Source organism: Rhagoletis zephyria, unplaced genomic scaffold (genome assembly GCF_001687245.7).
Source record: "Rhagoletis zephyria isolate East Lansing unplaced genomic scaffold, Rhagoletis_zephyria_1.1 Rzeph_scaffold_00060, whole genome shotgun sequence".
Taxonomy (NCBI): Eukaryota; Metazoa; Arthropoda; class Insecta; order Diptera; family Tephritidae; genus Rhagoletis; species Rhagoletis zephyria.
Genome location: NW_016157144.1, coordinates 298,366 through 315,544, shown reverse-complemented (window position 1 = coordinate 315,544; position 17,179 = coordinate 298,366). Strand labels below are relative to the sequence as shown.

At 38.9% G+C, this 17,179-nt stretch overlaps 1 protein-coding gene across 3 annotated transcripts in view; it reads left to right on the top strand.

Annotated features, from left to right (window-relative positions):
- Positions 1-17,179, top strand: part of Chs2 (Chitin synthase 2) — a 261,613-nt gene that overhangs the window by 127,369 nt on the left and 117,065 nt on the right. For all 3 annotated transcript variants that reach the window (XM_017625143.1, XM_017625159.1, XM_017625154.1), the window contains one exon: positions 5,146-6,227. In XM_017625143.1, the coding sequence (XP_017480632.1) occupies positions 5,146-6,227 (1,082 nt within the window). The remainder of the gene's footprint in view (positions 1-5,145; positions 6,228-17,179) is intronic.

Here is a 17,179-nt window from a genome sequence, read left to right as displayed (position 1 = left end):
GAGAATACATCTAAATTTTTACAAACATGGTTAGTCTGCCTTAGACAACGTGTAAGCGGCTCATTAACCATGAAGTTGGTCTTGCAATAAGGTAAATAGAACATGTCGCTGAATCTGAGATCCCGAACAGGACAATTGAAATGAATAAGCTCAAGCAAGAGGTTGCAATTGATGTGACTCGTGACTATGTCCCTAATAAACATTATCGAGGAAATTTGTCTACGCATTTGTAATGTCGGCAATGCCAGCATAAGGCACCTACTCTTATAATTAGGCGTACTACAATTCCAATTCAGAGAGTGAATGGCATATCTAGTAAAGCGTTTCTGGACCTTCTCAATCCTTAAGGATGAACCCGAATATAAAGGAGCCCAAACGATGCTGCAATACTCAAGATTGGATCTTACAAATGCAAAATACAAGCTCTTGAGAGTGAAAAGGTCCCGGAATTCATTTGAATTTCTCATTAAGAAGCCGAGCATAGACCTGGACTTGGTTATCATCAAATCTATATGTTTAGAAAAGGACATTTTCGAAGAAAAGATGACCCCCAGATCTTTCCTTTCATAAATTTTAGTGAGAGTGGCAGAGCCCAACCTATAATGATAGTAAATTGTCACTTTACGTCTACTGAAGGACATATACTGGCATTTACCAACGTTGAGAGGTAAGCAGTTAGCATCACACCATACTTGCAATCTGAGTAAGTCATCTTGAAGTTTAATGCAGTCGGACGTGTTTTCAATGCGACTGTATATCTTCAAGTCATCTGCGTACATTAGACAACGAGATGTTAAGAAAACGTCGGGAATATCATTGACAAAGATCAAGAAAAGTAACGGTCTCAGGTGGCTGCCTTGTGGTACACCAGAAGTGGCTTTAATCACATCTGATTTAGTGTTATTTATACGGACGAATTGGGTCCTATCAGCAAGATAAGATGCAAGCCACTTAAGCGTGCTAGCATGAAGTCCAATTGATTCCAGCTTTCCTAGTAGTGTTTTATGACTCACCTTATCAAAGGCTTTCAAGAAGTCGGTGAAAATGACATCGCATTGTTGACCTATCTCGAATTGTTTTAAAATAAAATTTGAAAATAAGGCCAAGTTTGAAGAAGTGGTTCTACCCTTAATGAATCCGTGCTGGTAAGGCGATATGAGCCCAGAAATCTGGAAAACAATCCTATCATGGACAAGTTTTTCGAAAAGTTTTGGTATACTTGAAATTTTACAGATTGGACGATAATTTTGTATGTCCGACTTGCTCCCAGACTTATGAATAGGTTTAATGAAGGACTTTTTCCAATTATGTAGGAATTCCCCTAATGATAGGGATTTGTTAAAGATAATTGATAGAGGCAGAGCTAACGCTGAAGCGCAGTTCTTTAATAAAGTAGGAGGGAAACCGTCTTCTCCAGGATTTGGGTCATTTGGCAAATCCAAAAGGCCAGCTAGAACTTCTTCAGCTGAAAGCTGTAAGCCTTCAGGCAGAAGTGTGCTGCTATGTAAATTATTGACTGTTCCGGTTTCAGACTGAGGAACATAAACAGAGCGGAAGAAGGAGGCAAACAGGTTACAAATAGTTTGAACGTCCGTCGAGGATTCACCCAAATAATGCATCAGATCAGGAATTCCGGTGTTTTTCTTTTTGCTGTTTATAAACTGCCAAAACCGTTTACTATTTAATCTTATTTCGCTCTCAATTTTCAATATATAGCTCTGGTATAAAAATTTATTCAGAGCGTCAAACTCTTTTTGTAAACTACTGTAGGCTTCAAAAAGTTCAAAATTGTCTTTCGATTTGCGATACAGCTTGTACGCCTTAGTTTTCTTGTTGTTTATATTAATAAGCCTAGAGTTATACCAGGCTGGTTTGGACAAATTTTTTTACTGGCTTCATAGGTACGAACTTTTCAATTGCCGCTTCCAGGTTGTCCCGAAATACGTCGTAGGCCTGTGACAATAGAGCTTTGTCTAAGGCAGATTCCCAATCAACAGAATTCAGGGAGCGTGATATCTCAGTGAATTTGGCTGTAATGAAATTATAGTTCTTACAATTATAAATAACTGATTTTAAATAATTTATAAATTCAAAGCGTATACATAGTGCTTTGTGATGCATAGAGTTTGAAAGAGGGGGTGAAGAGAGGGATTCGACGTCGGATTTAAGATCATTATTAGTAAACACTAAATCAAGAATACGATTTTTGTCATTATGAACTCTATTTATTTGAGAGAGGTTAAACTCAGCGAAGGTGTCGAGTACCTCACATTCACTCTCGCTTGTTACATCATATGGCAAAAATTGCTTAACGTCATCATCAAACCACCATTTAACATTTGGCAAATTGAAGTCACCCAATATTATAATGTTTTGATTATCATTTAGACTATTCAATATCGAGCAACAATTACTTCTATGTATTTTATACAATTCAATTGGACTTAATGGCGGTATGTAACTTACTGCAATGAATAATTCATGCAATTTATCTATAACGATGGTCTGAACTCATTTCAGAAGACAGGGTTATTTGCCTACTGGGTAGACTCGAACGAACGGCAACAAGTACACCGCCACCTTTAGAGACACCAGTTGTGCGGGGACATCTGTCTTTGCGATATACGTTATACACTTGGCAATCGAACATTTCTGCAGTATGATGGCATTCAGAAAGCCAAGTTTCAGTTAAGACTATGATATCATAGAGAGCCGACGATGAAAACAACAACAATGGCAGCATTTTGGTTCTTATACCACCAGCATTTTGATAATAGAGAAGGAATTCTGCAGCATCCGATGAATTACTAACAGCGTTGGCGTTCGCTAGGCCTGCTGCGGTTTCTCTTCTTCTCTTGGAAAATTTAAGAACGGCCGTACTCTTATGTTCTCTTGCCAAAGCGATGGGTCGAAAAGTTTATCGTAATATTTGTTTGCTACACCAAGTTTGAACGATACTCTCTTCAGTCCTTCAATTTCGGCATCTTTCTTTACTAAGGCATAGCATCTCAGATCGCTCTTATCAATAGCAGCGTGATCATGTACATAGCTCATAATGTTTTCAGCGGTCACAGTGGTATTGAAATAAGACAAATGTACCCACTTTAAATTGACAATTACATCCAATACGCGACTTTCATTGCGTCCAACAACAGTGTTATTCGCATTCCGTTTTGCTCTTCTATTCCTAGCGCCAACAGGTATGAAATTGTCATCGTTGTCCCACTGCCCTGGCTGGTTGTTAGGAGATACAGCCAACGAAGGCGGAGGGGGCCACGGAACAGAAGAAATTTGCTTTTTCGCTTTATTGTATACATTGGAATTCCGCAAAGCAGCAAGTGAGAGGTTGTTGGAGTTGGTATCATTACGTGAGTCAGATGCAGCGAGAGTATCAACGGCACGAATGGCAGTAGCAGAAAGAGCAGCAGCAGAAGCATAGGAAGTAGGTGGAGCAGGAGGTAAAAGTGGCGGCGTTGAGTGTATATCATGTGCCTGCCCGTTTCCAGAGGCTGTAGTTATAACTTCGTGCATTTTATTGAAATCGTTGCGGATATCTTTTATGTCATTAGCAATAGAGGGGATTGAGGCTGCGACATCAAAATCACAAAGTTTGCGGCGAACAGCTTGCACTTCTATCTGCAGATCTTCAACTTTTTTTATCAACAATTTCTTTTCGCTTTGCAAAGAGCTAATTATTGAGATAGTTTTTCATGGTCAGATCTAAGAGATCGAATTTCGTTGAGAACAGCCTGCAAAGTTAATTCTTTGTTGCAATCGGTGACCGAAGTAGCTGGCAGCGGAGAGTTATTTGCGGTCGCTGAATTAGCGGAGTTGTTGGTAGCCGAGACAACATCTTTGGACGGAGTAGTTGAGCGAGGGGGAGATGCGGGAATAGAATTTCGGCGCGCTTTTGTGCATTTTTTACAACAATATTGCTTGTTCGACTTTTGCATATATTCAATATCAGCCGGTAGGAGATTTTCACATTTTAGATGAAAAATTACACTGCACTTGACACATTGAATTTTTTGTTGATGGTTACGGTCAACTTTTTGACCACATCCACACGACATGATAATAATAAAGTATTAAAAGTGTCCAAGCAAGACGATCAGAGCAATCGTATCACTATCGCACAATGTAAAAATTTAAGTAATAAGATAACCGTGAGCTTGAGAAAAACACGTCTGCACGGGTTGATGAATAACTACAATCTGACGAATAACTACAATTTCTGAGTAGTGTACTGTGTTTTGGATTGTTATAAATGAACTGAAAATGTTGCCCAGTATAAATTTACGTTGACTCTTTAAAAGAAAATCAACTACAAATTCATCAAAATGGGTTCAACTCAAAATAACTTAAAAATATACACACATTTGTCAAACAAAAGAGAGATAACTCAAAAAATCCAAATTTAAGCCCAAATATATGATTAAAACGCAAGATCCCTAAAACGTATTTCTTCTGTGTACATTTGAAGAGCATGATGAAGACGGAAAACTCCTGCAGTGCACAGAGATCAGGTAATATGTTTCATGTTTTATGAAAAATGCGTTTTTTTTTAGTTGATCGCACTTCAGATCTAGGTGTGCGATATGTAATTTCGGATTTTTGTTCATTTTTATTAATGAATATAAATATCCGTTCTGATAATGACCCAAAAATCGCACACGGTCTTCAAAAGAGTCACAACTCAAAATTTTGAATTTTTGAAATTATGTACTACAAATGTACACAGAGCTTTTATTTACCTTTCAGCAAAAGCTGGAGCACATTTTTGTTATAATTTGTTAAAAAAAACCTAAGGTAAAGTCGCCCTTGCCCATATGATTATCATGTGCTAAGAAATGGTTTTTCACATTTTCTGACAAACGTATTATTTCGAGTTGTGACTCTTTGAACACGGTGTGCGATATATACATACATACATATATATATAGGCTGCGAGTCTGTACACTTTAACAGCTTAACTGGGCCTAAAACTATGAAAATATTTGCCCAAAACTATTAAAATGCAAATAAAAAAGCTTCAAATAAAACTTCGCGTCGCCAATTCTTTGAAAAAGGGACATCTAGGCTAAGAATTTTTCTCTACCCACGCGTTGTTTTAATAATAATGTTTCTGCTTCTATATCTCATTAGCAAATATCTTCTTTGATGACGCGTTCGTGTTGGATGAAAAGTTGTGTGAAAATTCTCGAAATCCTCCGATGAACGAATATGTTAAAACATTAATTATCAGCATTGAGAAGGCATGTTTTGAGGTTTATGGTGTCAATATGAAAATAAAACCTCCAGTCAAAACTGAAACTCCTTATGGTGGTCGCCTCATATGGACTTTGCCTGGTCGATCCAAAATGATTGCTCATTTGAAAAATAAAGACAAAATCAGGCACAAGAAGCGTTGGTCTCAAGTTATGTACATGTATTATTTACTTGGCTTTCGAATAATGGAGTTAGAAGGTATATCTGCACGGCGCAAAGCCGTTATCGCGGAGAACACATTCCTCTTGGCATTGGATGGTGATATCGATTTCCAACCACAGGCCGTGCAGCTTTTAATTGACCGCATGAAAGCCATAGATGAGTTGGGTGCAGCTTGTGGACGAATTCACCCCGTTGGACGTGGACCCATGGTATGGTACCAAATTTTCGAATATGCCATAGGCCATTGGCTCCAAAAAGCCACAGAGCACGTCATTGGCTGTGTGCTCTGCAGTCCGGGATGTTTTAGTCTCTTTCGTGGCAGTGCACTTATGGAAAATAGCGTGATCAAGAAGTACACAACGGTATCAAGTGAGCCCATGCATTATGTTCAGTACGACCAAGGTGAGGATCGATGGTTATGCACATTGATTTTGAAGCAGGGCTTTCGCGTCGAGTATTCAGCCGCTTCGGACGCTTACACACATTCACCAGAGATGTTTAATGAATTTTATAATCAGCGTCGCCGTTGGGTGCCCTCTACTATTGCTAACATATTTGATTTGTTATCCGATGCAGACATAGTTGTAAAGAACAATAGTTCTATTTCAATGCCGTACATCGCATATCAGGCAATGCTTATGGTTGGTACAATCTTGGGACCAGGCACCATCTTCCTGATGATGGTCGGAGCATTAGTAGCTGTGTTTAGTACAAGCATTTGGAGCTCTTTTTTGTGGAACTTCATCCCTGTACTATGTTTTATATTATCTTGCGTTTATTTGAAGCAGAAGTTTCAGGTAATATTTGCATATTTATAACCTTAAGCAAACTTATGACTTACATATGTACATTTGCATTTATGTAAATATTTATATGCACATACATAGTGCATTTATGTAAAGTGGTGAAAGAAATAATATAAACTTTTTATTCTGACCAGTTTTGGTTATATTTCTTTAGTTTATTCCATGTTTCACATTTTTTTATAAAAGTCTAGCGCATTATATAACAAGTACCATACAAATACACATTTCAAACTTTGTACAAAAATTATAAACATTTTTGAGTGTACAGTTTTATAGGCCATTATTGTTACATCGTTACCTTGGTATAGAAAGGTCTTAACTTATTTTTATACCTTTCATGAGCATGAAATGGTATTATAACTTTGGTCCGATGTTTGTAAGTACCAGAATAAGAAGAGATAGACCCATTAAAATGTATACTTAAATGATCAGAACGTCGAGCTGAGTCGATTTAGCCATGCCCGTCTGTCCGTCTATCCGTATGTCTGTCTGTCTGTCTGTCTGTCTGTCTGTCTGTCCATCTGTTTGTATGCAATCTATGAGAATTTCGCAATATTTACACTAATTACCAACAGAAAGTTTACAGTAAAATTAACAAAGATCGGGTCACTGTAACCTATTTATATCCTCCATACAACCGATTGTTCAGATATGCCGTTTTACCGTAAAACTGCTTTATTTGGACTGCTAACACAGATAAATTTCGTTAGCTATTCTATAAATAATAATACAAAGCCTACTGAGAAAATCGTCAAAATCTACGCTGTATAATAGGGTGGAGTGATGTTGTATGAAAAAAAATTTTTTTCGTTTTTTTTGAATGGAATAGTGATAAAAAGTTGTCGTTCAATGAGAGAATTCAGTATTCAAAAAATTGTTTACTTGTCTTGATGTTTTGAGGTGCCCCAACCCAATTGAAAATTAGAACAAAATTTTTTTTTTACAAGCTTTGATTTATTTTTTAATGAAAGTATTTGTATGACTTTCAAGTCTATTATAAAACAAACTACTTTGTGATAGGTTAAATAAAAGCCTGATGAGTTGTTTTAATATTTTTTATTAAGAAAAATTACAAAAATTATTTTATAAAGGAATGAAAAAAATCAGAAATAAGTAGATTATTTAGTATTAAATTGTTTTTTTGTTTCAAAATTAGGCATTTGCTGTCGTGATAATAGTCTTGCCCTTATAAAACCATCTCGTTTATTTTCTCCACAAACTGCACTTGAAGCTTCTGTCACCAATTTGATAACGCGCTCTACGGCTTGGGTATGGCATGGAAAATCTTTGATATTCTGGCACGTAGTCAACCCACTTTTGACAATCTCTTTCAAGGTTTCGTCAGATAAATTAGAAGTCAGAGGTGGCTCAGTTATCTTACAGTCTTGCCACGTAATTAAGTCGGTATAATCTTTGGCATCGAAGTTTAAAGCAGGCACTTTAAAAGTACGAAGCTCTTGAGTATTCTCTGCTCTTGCTTTCAAAATTCGCTGATAAGCCAGCTTACGTATAATTTCTCTGTCGTCTGCAAGCATAGCAATAAGAATACTTTCTGGATGACCGAAATATCCATTTCGTTGGATCACCTTATCAATGATTTTCTTTAAAGGCTCGTTCAAATATCGAGTTAGGCTTATTGTTTGCCACAGGTGCTTAGCTCCGTTTGTACATGAGGGATTACATTTTATTGTGAACCACATTGGACCATAAACTCTCATTACAAACGTAGCTAATATCACTAAATTTTCTTCGGGGTCTGTTTTAGTAGCATATAATCTTAAGATTCTATTTGCTGTTGTAAGCCATCTAGAATGGTTAAGAGGTCCAGGTGTAATATTAGCTAAATCGGGAGAAAAAATGCCAGTGCTGATAGCTGTCATCACATCGTAAAGATATTTTTGGTCGGTACTCAACTCATTTTTAGTGACTTCAGGTAATATGGAGGGAATGGTGGTAAATTGGACAATTGGCATTGATTCACATTTTTGTAATTCAGATCCAATAGGACCTGAAAAGCATTTAGGCCCTGTAGTTTTTCCATCCAAATGCAATAAAAGATGTCGCAATGGTAACTCATTCGAATGTAACTGGCAGACAAACCATTGTAATGGTTTATTAAGTTCTTCTTCCATTAACCGAACAACACCTCCTTTGAAACCTGTATTCACGACTGTACCATCGCAACCAACAACAACTAATTCATCCAATTTCACCGATTTTTTTCTCAAATAATTTATTATGGTTCTTTCAATACCTTTAGCAGTTCCCAACTCACACGTAACATGCCCGAAGTAATCACTTCCTGGTTCTGATAAAATCACATAATGGTCTTCTGTAGTTCTTTTTCTATAAAATTTGCCTTTCTTCTGAGTGCTTACTAAAGTCTTATCTTTTCTGCCATCAAAATAAATACCGCGTATACTTTTATTGCAATCTGCATCTTGTAATGCCGATCTGACTTTCGTTCTTTCACGGCGCAATTTTGAACGATCAATGACAGCACTTGGATCCTTTGATGTAATAATTCCAACATCTTTTAACACAGAAGAAGCTATAATAGCAGCTGTTCTGTCAGAGACTCCAGTACGATCACAGGCGAGAGCTAATGATGGTAAATTTAATCCCTTTTTCTTTGATGGCGGAGCAGCTATTTGTTTTGGCGATTGATAATGGCTAGAAGCTACGCTATTATTGCTTGAACTGGTACTTTCGATCGTTAAGTCATCAGGCAAAGAACGAGAACAAGACGGCTGGTTAGGATCCATTATCTCTTTGTTACGCAGTAATTCTTTTTCTTGTCTTTTTATTTTTTTCATATTTTTTACTGTCGCAACCAAATCTACCCCGCCTATCATCATTTTTCTCGTAGTTCTTTGATCAATTAAGAAAGATACTTCTTCCTTGGGAACACGGCTGTCTTTTGAGCAAGTACATTTTGAGTTAGTAAGTTTGCATTTGCAACTGCAAATATCAAATAACCTTTGGGACTCAGTAACAAATTCAGTTATCTTTTCTTGATATTTCTTGTTCGTTCGACGGTCCTGATAAGGTTTTAGTAAGCGTCTATACTTGTCATGGTAAGATCGAATAAGTTGTAGTACTCTCTTAAAGCTGACAGTGGGAAGCGACGCTTTTCGCCAGATATCTAAAATTTCCGTAGCCAATCTTTCGGATATATCATGAACTGTCGGCTCTTTTGTTGTTTTGTCAGGTTTTAATTCGTATCTAATAAATAAGTAATACTTCATAACATCATTATAAGTTGGTAATTGAGACACTGGTAACTTCTCTGGCAAACCAAACACAGGACAACATGTCGTTTGTCGTGTTTTGACTTGCGACATTTTACTGTAACAAAGAGAAATAATAGGTGTAACTCACATCGAAAATATTTAATTACGATCTGAATTGTATTTATCTGTAAACAGTAATTTGAAAATATTACTTACATGAGTGTTATTTCCTTAACGGCAGTGTTTAAAATCAATGTTCCTCACAAGTAGAATAACAATAACACGCGCGACGCGCTCACTTAATAGCGTTCGAGCAACGACTGACAAGTGCAGAGAAATCACCTCTTCTCCCTCACCTATCCGCGCACTATTCAAAGTCAAATTGTTGCCAACGGGAAGACACAGAATATGATTTAGCGTTAATTTGTCAATATTATACTTTAGTGTTTTTCGATAAGAAATTTTGAATTTCTCTAAGTTTATAATGTTGGGGGCACCTCTAAATGTATCATTTTTTTTTTTCAAAACTTAATGGCGTTGGGGCACCTCAAAACATACGATAAGGAAAATAATATTTTGCACACATATTTCTGGGGTAGAAAGGCAACTTTCTACGGGTCTGCCAAAAGCGATTTAAAAAAAAAAAAATTTTCACTCCACCCTACTGTATAAGCTTTATCTCTTATACCTCTGATTGTGCAGATACCAGTTATTACGATATATCTCCTTTATGTAGGAGTCTAAACCCATTAAATTGTGTTACCGGTTTACATACCGATAACACAGCAGTGAAAATCACTTATAGCACCAATATACGGTATCTTCCATACCTCTGATTGTTTAGATATGGTTTTACATATATGTATCTCCTCTATCTATGTATTCTGTAAATATAAAATTTATTTAAAATGCAGTAATCTATTAAAGTAAAATTTTCAGATACTCATGAAAGGTATGAAGCCTTCGGCATAGCCGAAGACAGCGCTGCTCTTACTTGTTTACTTTACTTTACATAAATTATTTGAAAAGCATGTGCCTAAACGTATGTATGTTCCTCAAGAGCAAACACAGTTATGGTTCACTAANCAGCTTTGTACAAAGGCCTGTATATTACTCACAAAAGGCTCAAAGGACGGAATTCAAAACTAGACATGGGCAAAATACGTGATTTTCTACGTGACACGTCGTGTCGGTTTTGAGAGAAAAATCACGTAACTTCCGTGATCGTGCGTGACTGAAATTTTTGCTGCCGAGCGTGTGTGAGTTAGTTTTCCGTCAATCACGTAATTTTCACATATCGAGCCCTAACCGCCAAAAAGATGTAAGGATATTTTTTACAAAATTTTCTTTTTGATGTAGAAATGTTCCTAGAGCATAAAAATTTAAAGTTCTTCAAAATGCCGCTGACATATTTTTGGCGGTTAGGGCTTGATATGTATGTATGTATGTACATTGGACTGCATCACCAAAAAAGTTGCGACTTTCCCGCAGGAATTACAAAATTTATTATGTTTGAAGACGCTCACCAAAATATTTCGGAAAAATATTTCCATTTAGATAAAAATAGGTTCTTAAAGAACTTTTTGAAAAAAATCGCCTCAGATGACGAAACAGTTTAAGCTTAAAAAATCTGGATAAAAATATTTTCAACGGAATCGTAGTAATGAGATTTTTGATGCTGTGTTTTTACCTTGAATACATGGGCCAAATGGAGGATGGTTCCGTGCGCAGAAGTGGAAAACTTTTGACTGCCATTCACCTGGGAGTGGCCAGAAGCGATTCTTGTGCGTACGGTTCAAATCGCAGCTCACAACGTCCGGATATTTATATCCACGTATCCTCTGGGTAGCAACCAAACACCCGTTTGGGAGCGAGCTAAAGTGAGAAGGCGTAAAACTTCGCGTGCGCTGGGTTTGGGTCCCGCCACGTTAAAACCCCGCCCAATGAAAAATTCCAACAAGCCTCGGATGAGACCCCCTTTTTCTGATGACGACCACGGCAAACGTATAAAGGACTATGATTTAAGGGTATGCACCTGGAATATCCGGACCCTTAATGGGGAAGGTGCCTCTGCCCGGCTGGTTGATGTCCTCGGGAAGACAAAGGCTGACATCACCGCCATCCAAGAAATGCGATGGACGGGGCAAGGTAAAGTAAGCGTGAAGCCTTGCGACGTCTACTACAGTTGCCACGTAAAGGAGCGCAAATTCGGTGTTGGATTCGTGGTAGGAGAGAGACTCCGTCGCCGAGTACTGGCGTTCACCCCGGTGGACGAACGTCTAGCCACAATCCGCATCAAAGCTAGATTCTTCAACATCTCGCTCATCTGCGCCCATGCCCCGACGGAAGAGAAGGATGAGGCGTCCAAGGATCTCTTCTATGAGCGCTTGGAACGTACATATGAGCGCTGCCCCCGACACGATGTCAAAATCGTGCTTGGCGATTTTAATGCCAAGGTGGGCAAGGAAGGGATCTTTGGCGCCACTGTCGGAAAATTCAGCCTCCACGACGAAACGTCCGATAACGGACTGAGGCTGATCGACTTCGCCGGGGCCCGAAATATGGTAATATGTAGTACTAGGTTCCAGCATAAGAACATCCACCAAGCTACATGGCTGTCTCCAGATCGAAAAACGAGAAACCAAATCGATCATGTTGTGATAGACGGAAGGCATGCTTCAAGCGTTTTGGACGTACGTACACTCCGAGGGCCAAACATCGACTCGGACCACTATCTTGTTGTAGCCAAGATACGCACCCGCCTCTGTGCAGCAAAAAATGTGCGCCCAACAATGCAAGGAAAGCTTAACGTCGAAAAGCTGCAATCACAACAGACGGCCAATTTATTCGCCACTCGACTCACACACCTGCTCTCTGAGAGCACTCTTCAACAATCCGACATACGCGAGCAGTGGAACCACATTTCCCGATCATTAAGTACCGCCGCCGAAGAAGTAGTTGGATTTCAGCGAGCCCGAAAGAACAACTGGTACGATGAGGAATGTCAAGAAGCCGCAGAGAAAAAAGATGCCGCCTACAGGGCCACGCTGCGATCGGGCGCAACGCGAGCCATGTGGGACCGTTATAGGGAACTGAAGAAGGAAGCGAGACGTATTTGCCGCAATAAGAAGAGAGAGGCCGAAATACGTGAGTGCGAAGAGCTTGAGATGCTGGCCGACAGGAAGAACGCCCGAAAATTCTACCAGAGGGTTAGGCGACTTACGGAAGGTTTCAAGACCGGGGCGAACTCCTGTAAGAACAACAATGGCGACCTAGTGACCGATGTCCAGAATATACTTAAATTGTGGAGGGAACACTTTTATAACCTACTGAATGGTAGCAGCGCTGAAAGTAGTGAGGAAGACGAACCCGAGTCCCCAGTCGATGATGATGGAGTAGCTGTCCCACCGCCTGACTATGACGAGGTACGAATAGCGATTACGCGGCTGAAAAACAACAAAGCTGCTGGAGCTGACGGCCTGCCAGCCGAGCTATTCAAGTACGGCAGCGAGGAGCTGATGAGGTGCATGCATCAGCTCGTATGCAGAATATGGTCAGATGAACGCATGCCCGACGACTGGAATTTAAGTGTGCTCTGCCCAATCCACAAGAAAGGCGACCCCGCCATACGCGCCAACTACCGCGGAATTAGCCTTCTAAGCATAGGTTACAAGGTCTTATCGAGCGTATTGTGCGAAAGACTGAAGCCCACCGTCAACGAGCTGATTGGACCTTATCAGTGTGGCTTTAGGCCTGGAAAATCCACCATAGATCAGGTATTCACAATACGCCAAATCTTGGAAAAGACCCGCGAGAATAGGATCGACACACACCATCTATTTGTCGATTTCAAAGCCGCTTTCGACAGCACGAAGAGAAGTTGCCTTTATGCCGCGATGTCTGAATTTGGTATCCCCGCGAAACTAATACGGCTGTGTAAAATGACGTTGAGCAATACCACCAGCTCCGTCAGAATAGGGAAGGACCTCTCCGAGCCGTTTGATACCAAACGAGGTTTCAGACAAGGGGACTCCCTTTCGTGTGATTTCTTTAATCTTATGTTGGAGAAGATAATAAGAGCCGCAGAACTGAACCGCTCAGGCACAATACTTTATAAGAGCGTACAATTGCTGGCGTATGCCGACGACATCGATATTATCGGTAAAAACAAGGGCTACGTCTGTTCTGCCTTCTCGGGATTGGATAGAGAAGCAAAGCGAATGGGTCTGGTGGTGAACGAGGACAAAACGAAGTATCTCCTGTCAGCACACAAACAGTCAGAGCATACGCGTCTTGGCACCCACGTCACTGTTGACAGTTACAAGTTTGAAAAAGTAGACGACTTCGTTTATTTGGGAACCAGCATTAACACCAATAATAATGTCAGCCTTGAAATCCAACGGAGAATCACTCTTGCCAACAAGTGCTACTTTGGGCTGAGTAGGCAATTGAGAAGTAAAGTCCTCTCTCGTCGTACAAAGATCACACTCTATAAGTCACTCATCATGCCTGTGCTGGTGTATGGCGCGGAAGCATGGACAATGAAAGCATCTGATGAGGCGGCTCTTGGAGTTTTCGAGAGAAAGATTCTGCGAAAGATTTACGGACCTTTACGCGTTGGTGATGGCGAATATCGCAGACGATTTAACGATGAGCTGTATGAGCTTTACAACGATATAGACATAGTGCAGCGAATTAAAATTCAGCGGCTCCGCTGGCTTGGCCATGTCGTTCGGATGGACAGAAACGCTCCTGCTCTGAAAATATTCAACGCGGGCCGCGATGCTGGTAACAGAGGAAGAGGAAGGCCTCCTCTGCGTTGGAAAGACCAGGTGGAGAAGGACTTGGCTTCACTTGGCATTTACAATTGGCGTCAGTTAGCACAGAAGAGAAATGACTGGCGTGCTGTTTTGGACTCGGCCAAAATCGCTTAGGCGGTTACAGCGCCAAATAAGAGAAGAAGAAGACATGGGCCAAAACTATTCTGATTAAGACTTATGAGCTATTATTGCGAAAATATTTTCCCACTCTCATGCATTATTATTTTTTTTTTCAAATACCAACACATCTTAATTCAACTTAAAATGACGCTCGTTCATCCTACCTTTCTCTTTCATACTTTGAATTAGTTTGTTTGCAAAGAAATAAAAAGGATGAGAAAATGCCTTTCCAATAACACCTCATAAGTCTAAATCGGAATAGTTTTGGTCCATTTATTCAAATTTTTCTTATACCAAACTTTGAAAAAAGTTAAAAAAAACAGCATCAAAAATTTCATTGTTACGATTCCGCTGAAATTTTTTGAAGTGAAACTTCTTAGGCGGCGGTATCGCAAAAATGGAGGGTGAAATTTTTAAAACTGAAAACGTTACATGAGTGAGAAGGAAGATATAGGTAGTATAGGGAAGGGGAAAAAAGAAATAAAGCTNTTCATTGTTAGGATTCCGCTGAAATTTTTTGAAGTGAAACTTCTTAGGCGGCGGTATCGCAAAAATGGAGGGTGAAATTTTAAAACTGAAAACGTTACATGAGTGAGAAGGAAGATATAGGTAGTATAGGGAAGGGGAAAAAAGAAATAAAGCTACGCATGACGGGTACGAGAACCTACATATGTATATATGTATGTTTGAATGCACGTATGTATGTATACTTATATATACCCTGCAGAAAAAAATTATCAATTGATAAAAAATAACCCACTTGTAGTTAGCATTTTTGCGGGATTTCTATAAAATATATAACCTGTAGTTAGCTACAAAAAGCTGACTTGAAACTAGTTGACAAGTAATGCAGGAGTAATGAAGGAGATTGTTTTCTTTAAACGCGTTTCTATTTAAATATCTTGGACTTCACAAATACTTTTTCGAATTGAGGACAAATAAAAGGAACATCGAAGTTTCATATTATCATTTTGAAGTTATGTCTGACGGAGTTGAATTACAGCAGAATATGTAAACAAATATGAAATGTAATAAAATAAATAAAGTAAATAAAAATAAAAAAATAAAAAAAAATTAAAAAAATATTTTGTTTTTCCTATTAATATTTTATGTCCAAAAGTAGCTAATTAGAAGTTAGTTACATCAAATGCAGAGGTAGCCACCCTTGACTACATCTGATGCAGAGGTAACCACCCTTGACTATTTCGCGGCCATCGCCATAGAAATATAGTTAGCTTTCGTCAAAGAAAATATACAGATAATAAGTGACTTTTAGCTCCTTCCTAATCAACTTAAAGTTAGCTTATAGTTAGATCCATTTCCTGCAGGGTATGTATACATATATATGTATGTATGAACGAACTCATTGCGCATTTCAGCTCTGCCGCTACCAAGCAATATATGTATAAATGATGCAAGCGTGCTTCGCGTAACTACATCCATTCGTACATATGTACATATGTTTGTATGAATATATTTATGATGAAGCAAACAGGCTTCGTTGATGTACTGATGGGCATATGTATGTACTTATGGACAGCAATGTTTTCATGTATGTACATATGTTTGAATGGTTGTATATATATTTGTATGTATGTACATATGTTTGTGTATGTACATATGTTTGCGTATATATGCACATATCGTCGCCTGGGTAAAAGATTGTCGTAAGCGTCATACGTACGTGCGTAACATACGACACTCTTTTACCCAGGCGACGATATGTAGTACAAACGAAAACAAATCTATAGACTGGTTTTCACTATGTCATATTTTGACGCCAAAACTTGCCGACATATTTTGACACAACTTTATCTCCTTTATCTATACCTTTACCGATAATATTATGGGCCAAAAACTGACAGATAGCCGATTTAGCAGGGCACGTACCCGACTAAAGACCTATCCTGATCGAAATCAATCGATAGACCGCTTTCTAATCCCACTTGACAATGTGTTTTCACTTATTTGACGACAAATGCCACTGAATTTGACATAGTGAAAACCAGCCTTATTAAGCTGCTCGTTGATATAAATGCGAACTGTACTGATTGTCAAAATTTATGTGTTTGTTGTACAATTTTTCATGTTTGTCATTGTACGTGTAATTTTCTAGAGTAGTTTTGTGCTCTCGCTATCTCCTTATATTAACTCGTCCTTCGTTGGTATACTCTGATGAACATATGTGAGGATAATAGCAAGGCCAACTTATATAAGGTAGTGTTACAGGAGCAGTTGAAATTTTCGCCCGATGTTTCTTAAAGAAATCTGAAAGCGTTAGTTCAACTTGGTGTTGTTTTGCTCTAGATTGCACCGTTTGTGGGTCTGTTGAATGAATTTATGTCTTGGTTGTATGAAGGATCAAAAAATTTGGATTTCTGGCNCGTATATATGCACATATCGTCGCCTGGGTAAAAGATTGTCGTAAGCGTCATACGTACGTGCGTAACATACGACACTCTTTTACCCAGGCGACGATATGTAGTACAAACGAAAACAAATCTATAGACTGGTTTTCACTATGTCATATTTTGACGCCAAAACTTGCCGACATATTTTGACACAACTTTATCTCCTTTATCTATACCTTTACCGATAATATTATGGGCCAAAAACTGACAGATAGCCGATTTAGCAGGGCACGTACCCGACTAAAGACCTATCCTGATCGAAATCAATCGATAGACCGCTTCCTAATCCCACTTGACAATGTGTTTTCACTTATTTGACGACAAATGCCACTGAATTTGACATAGTGAAAACCAGCCTT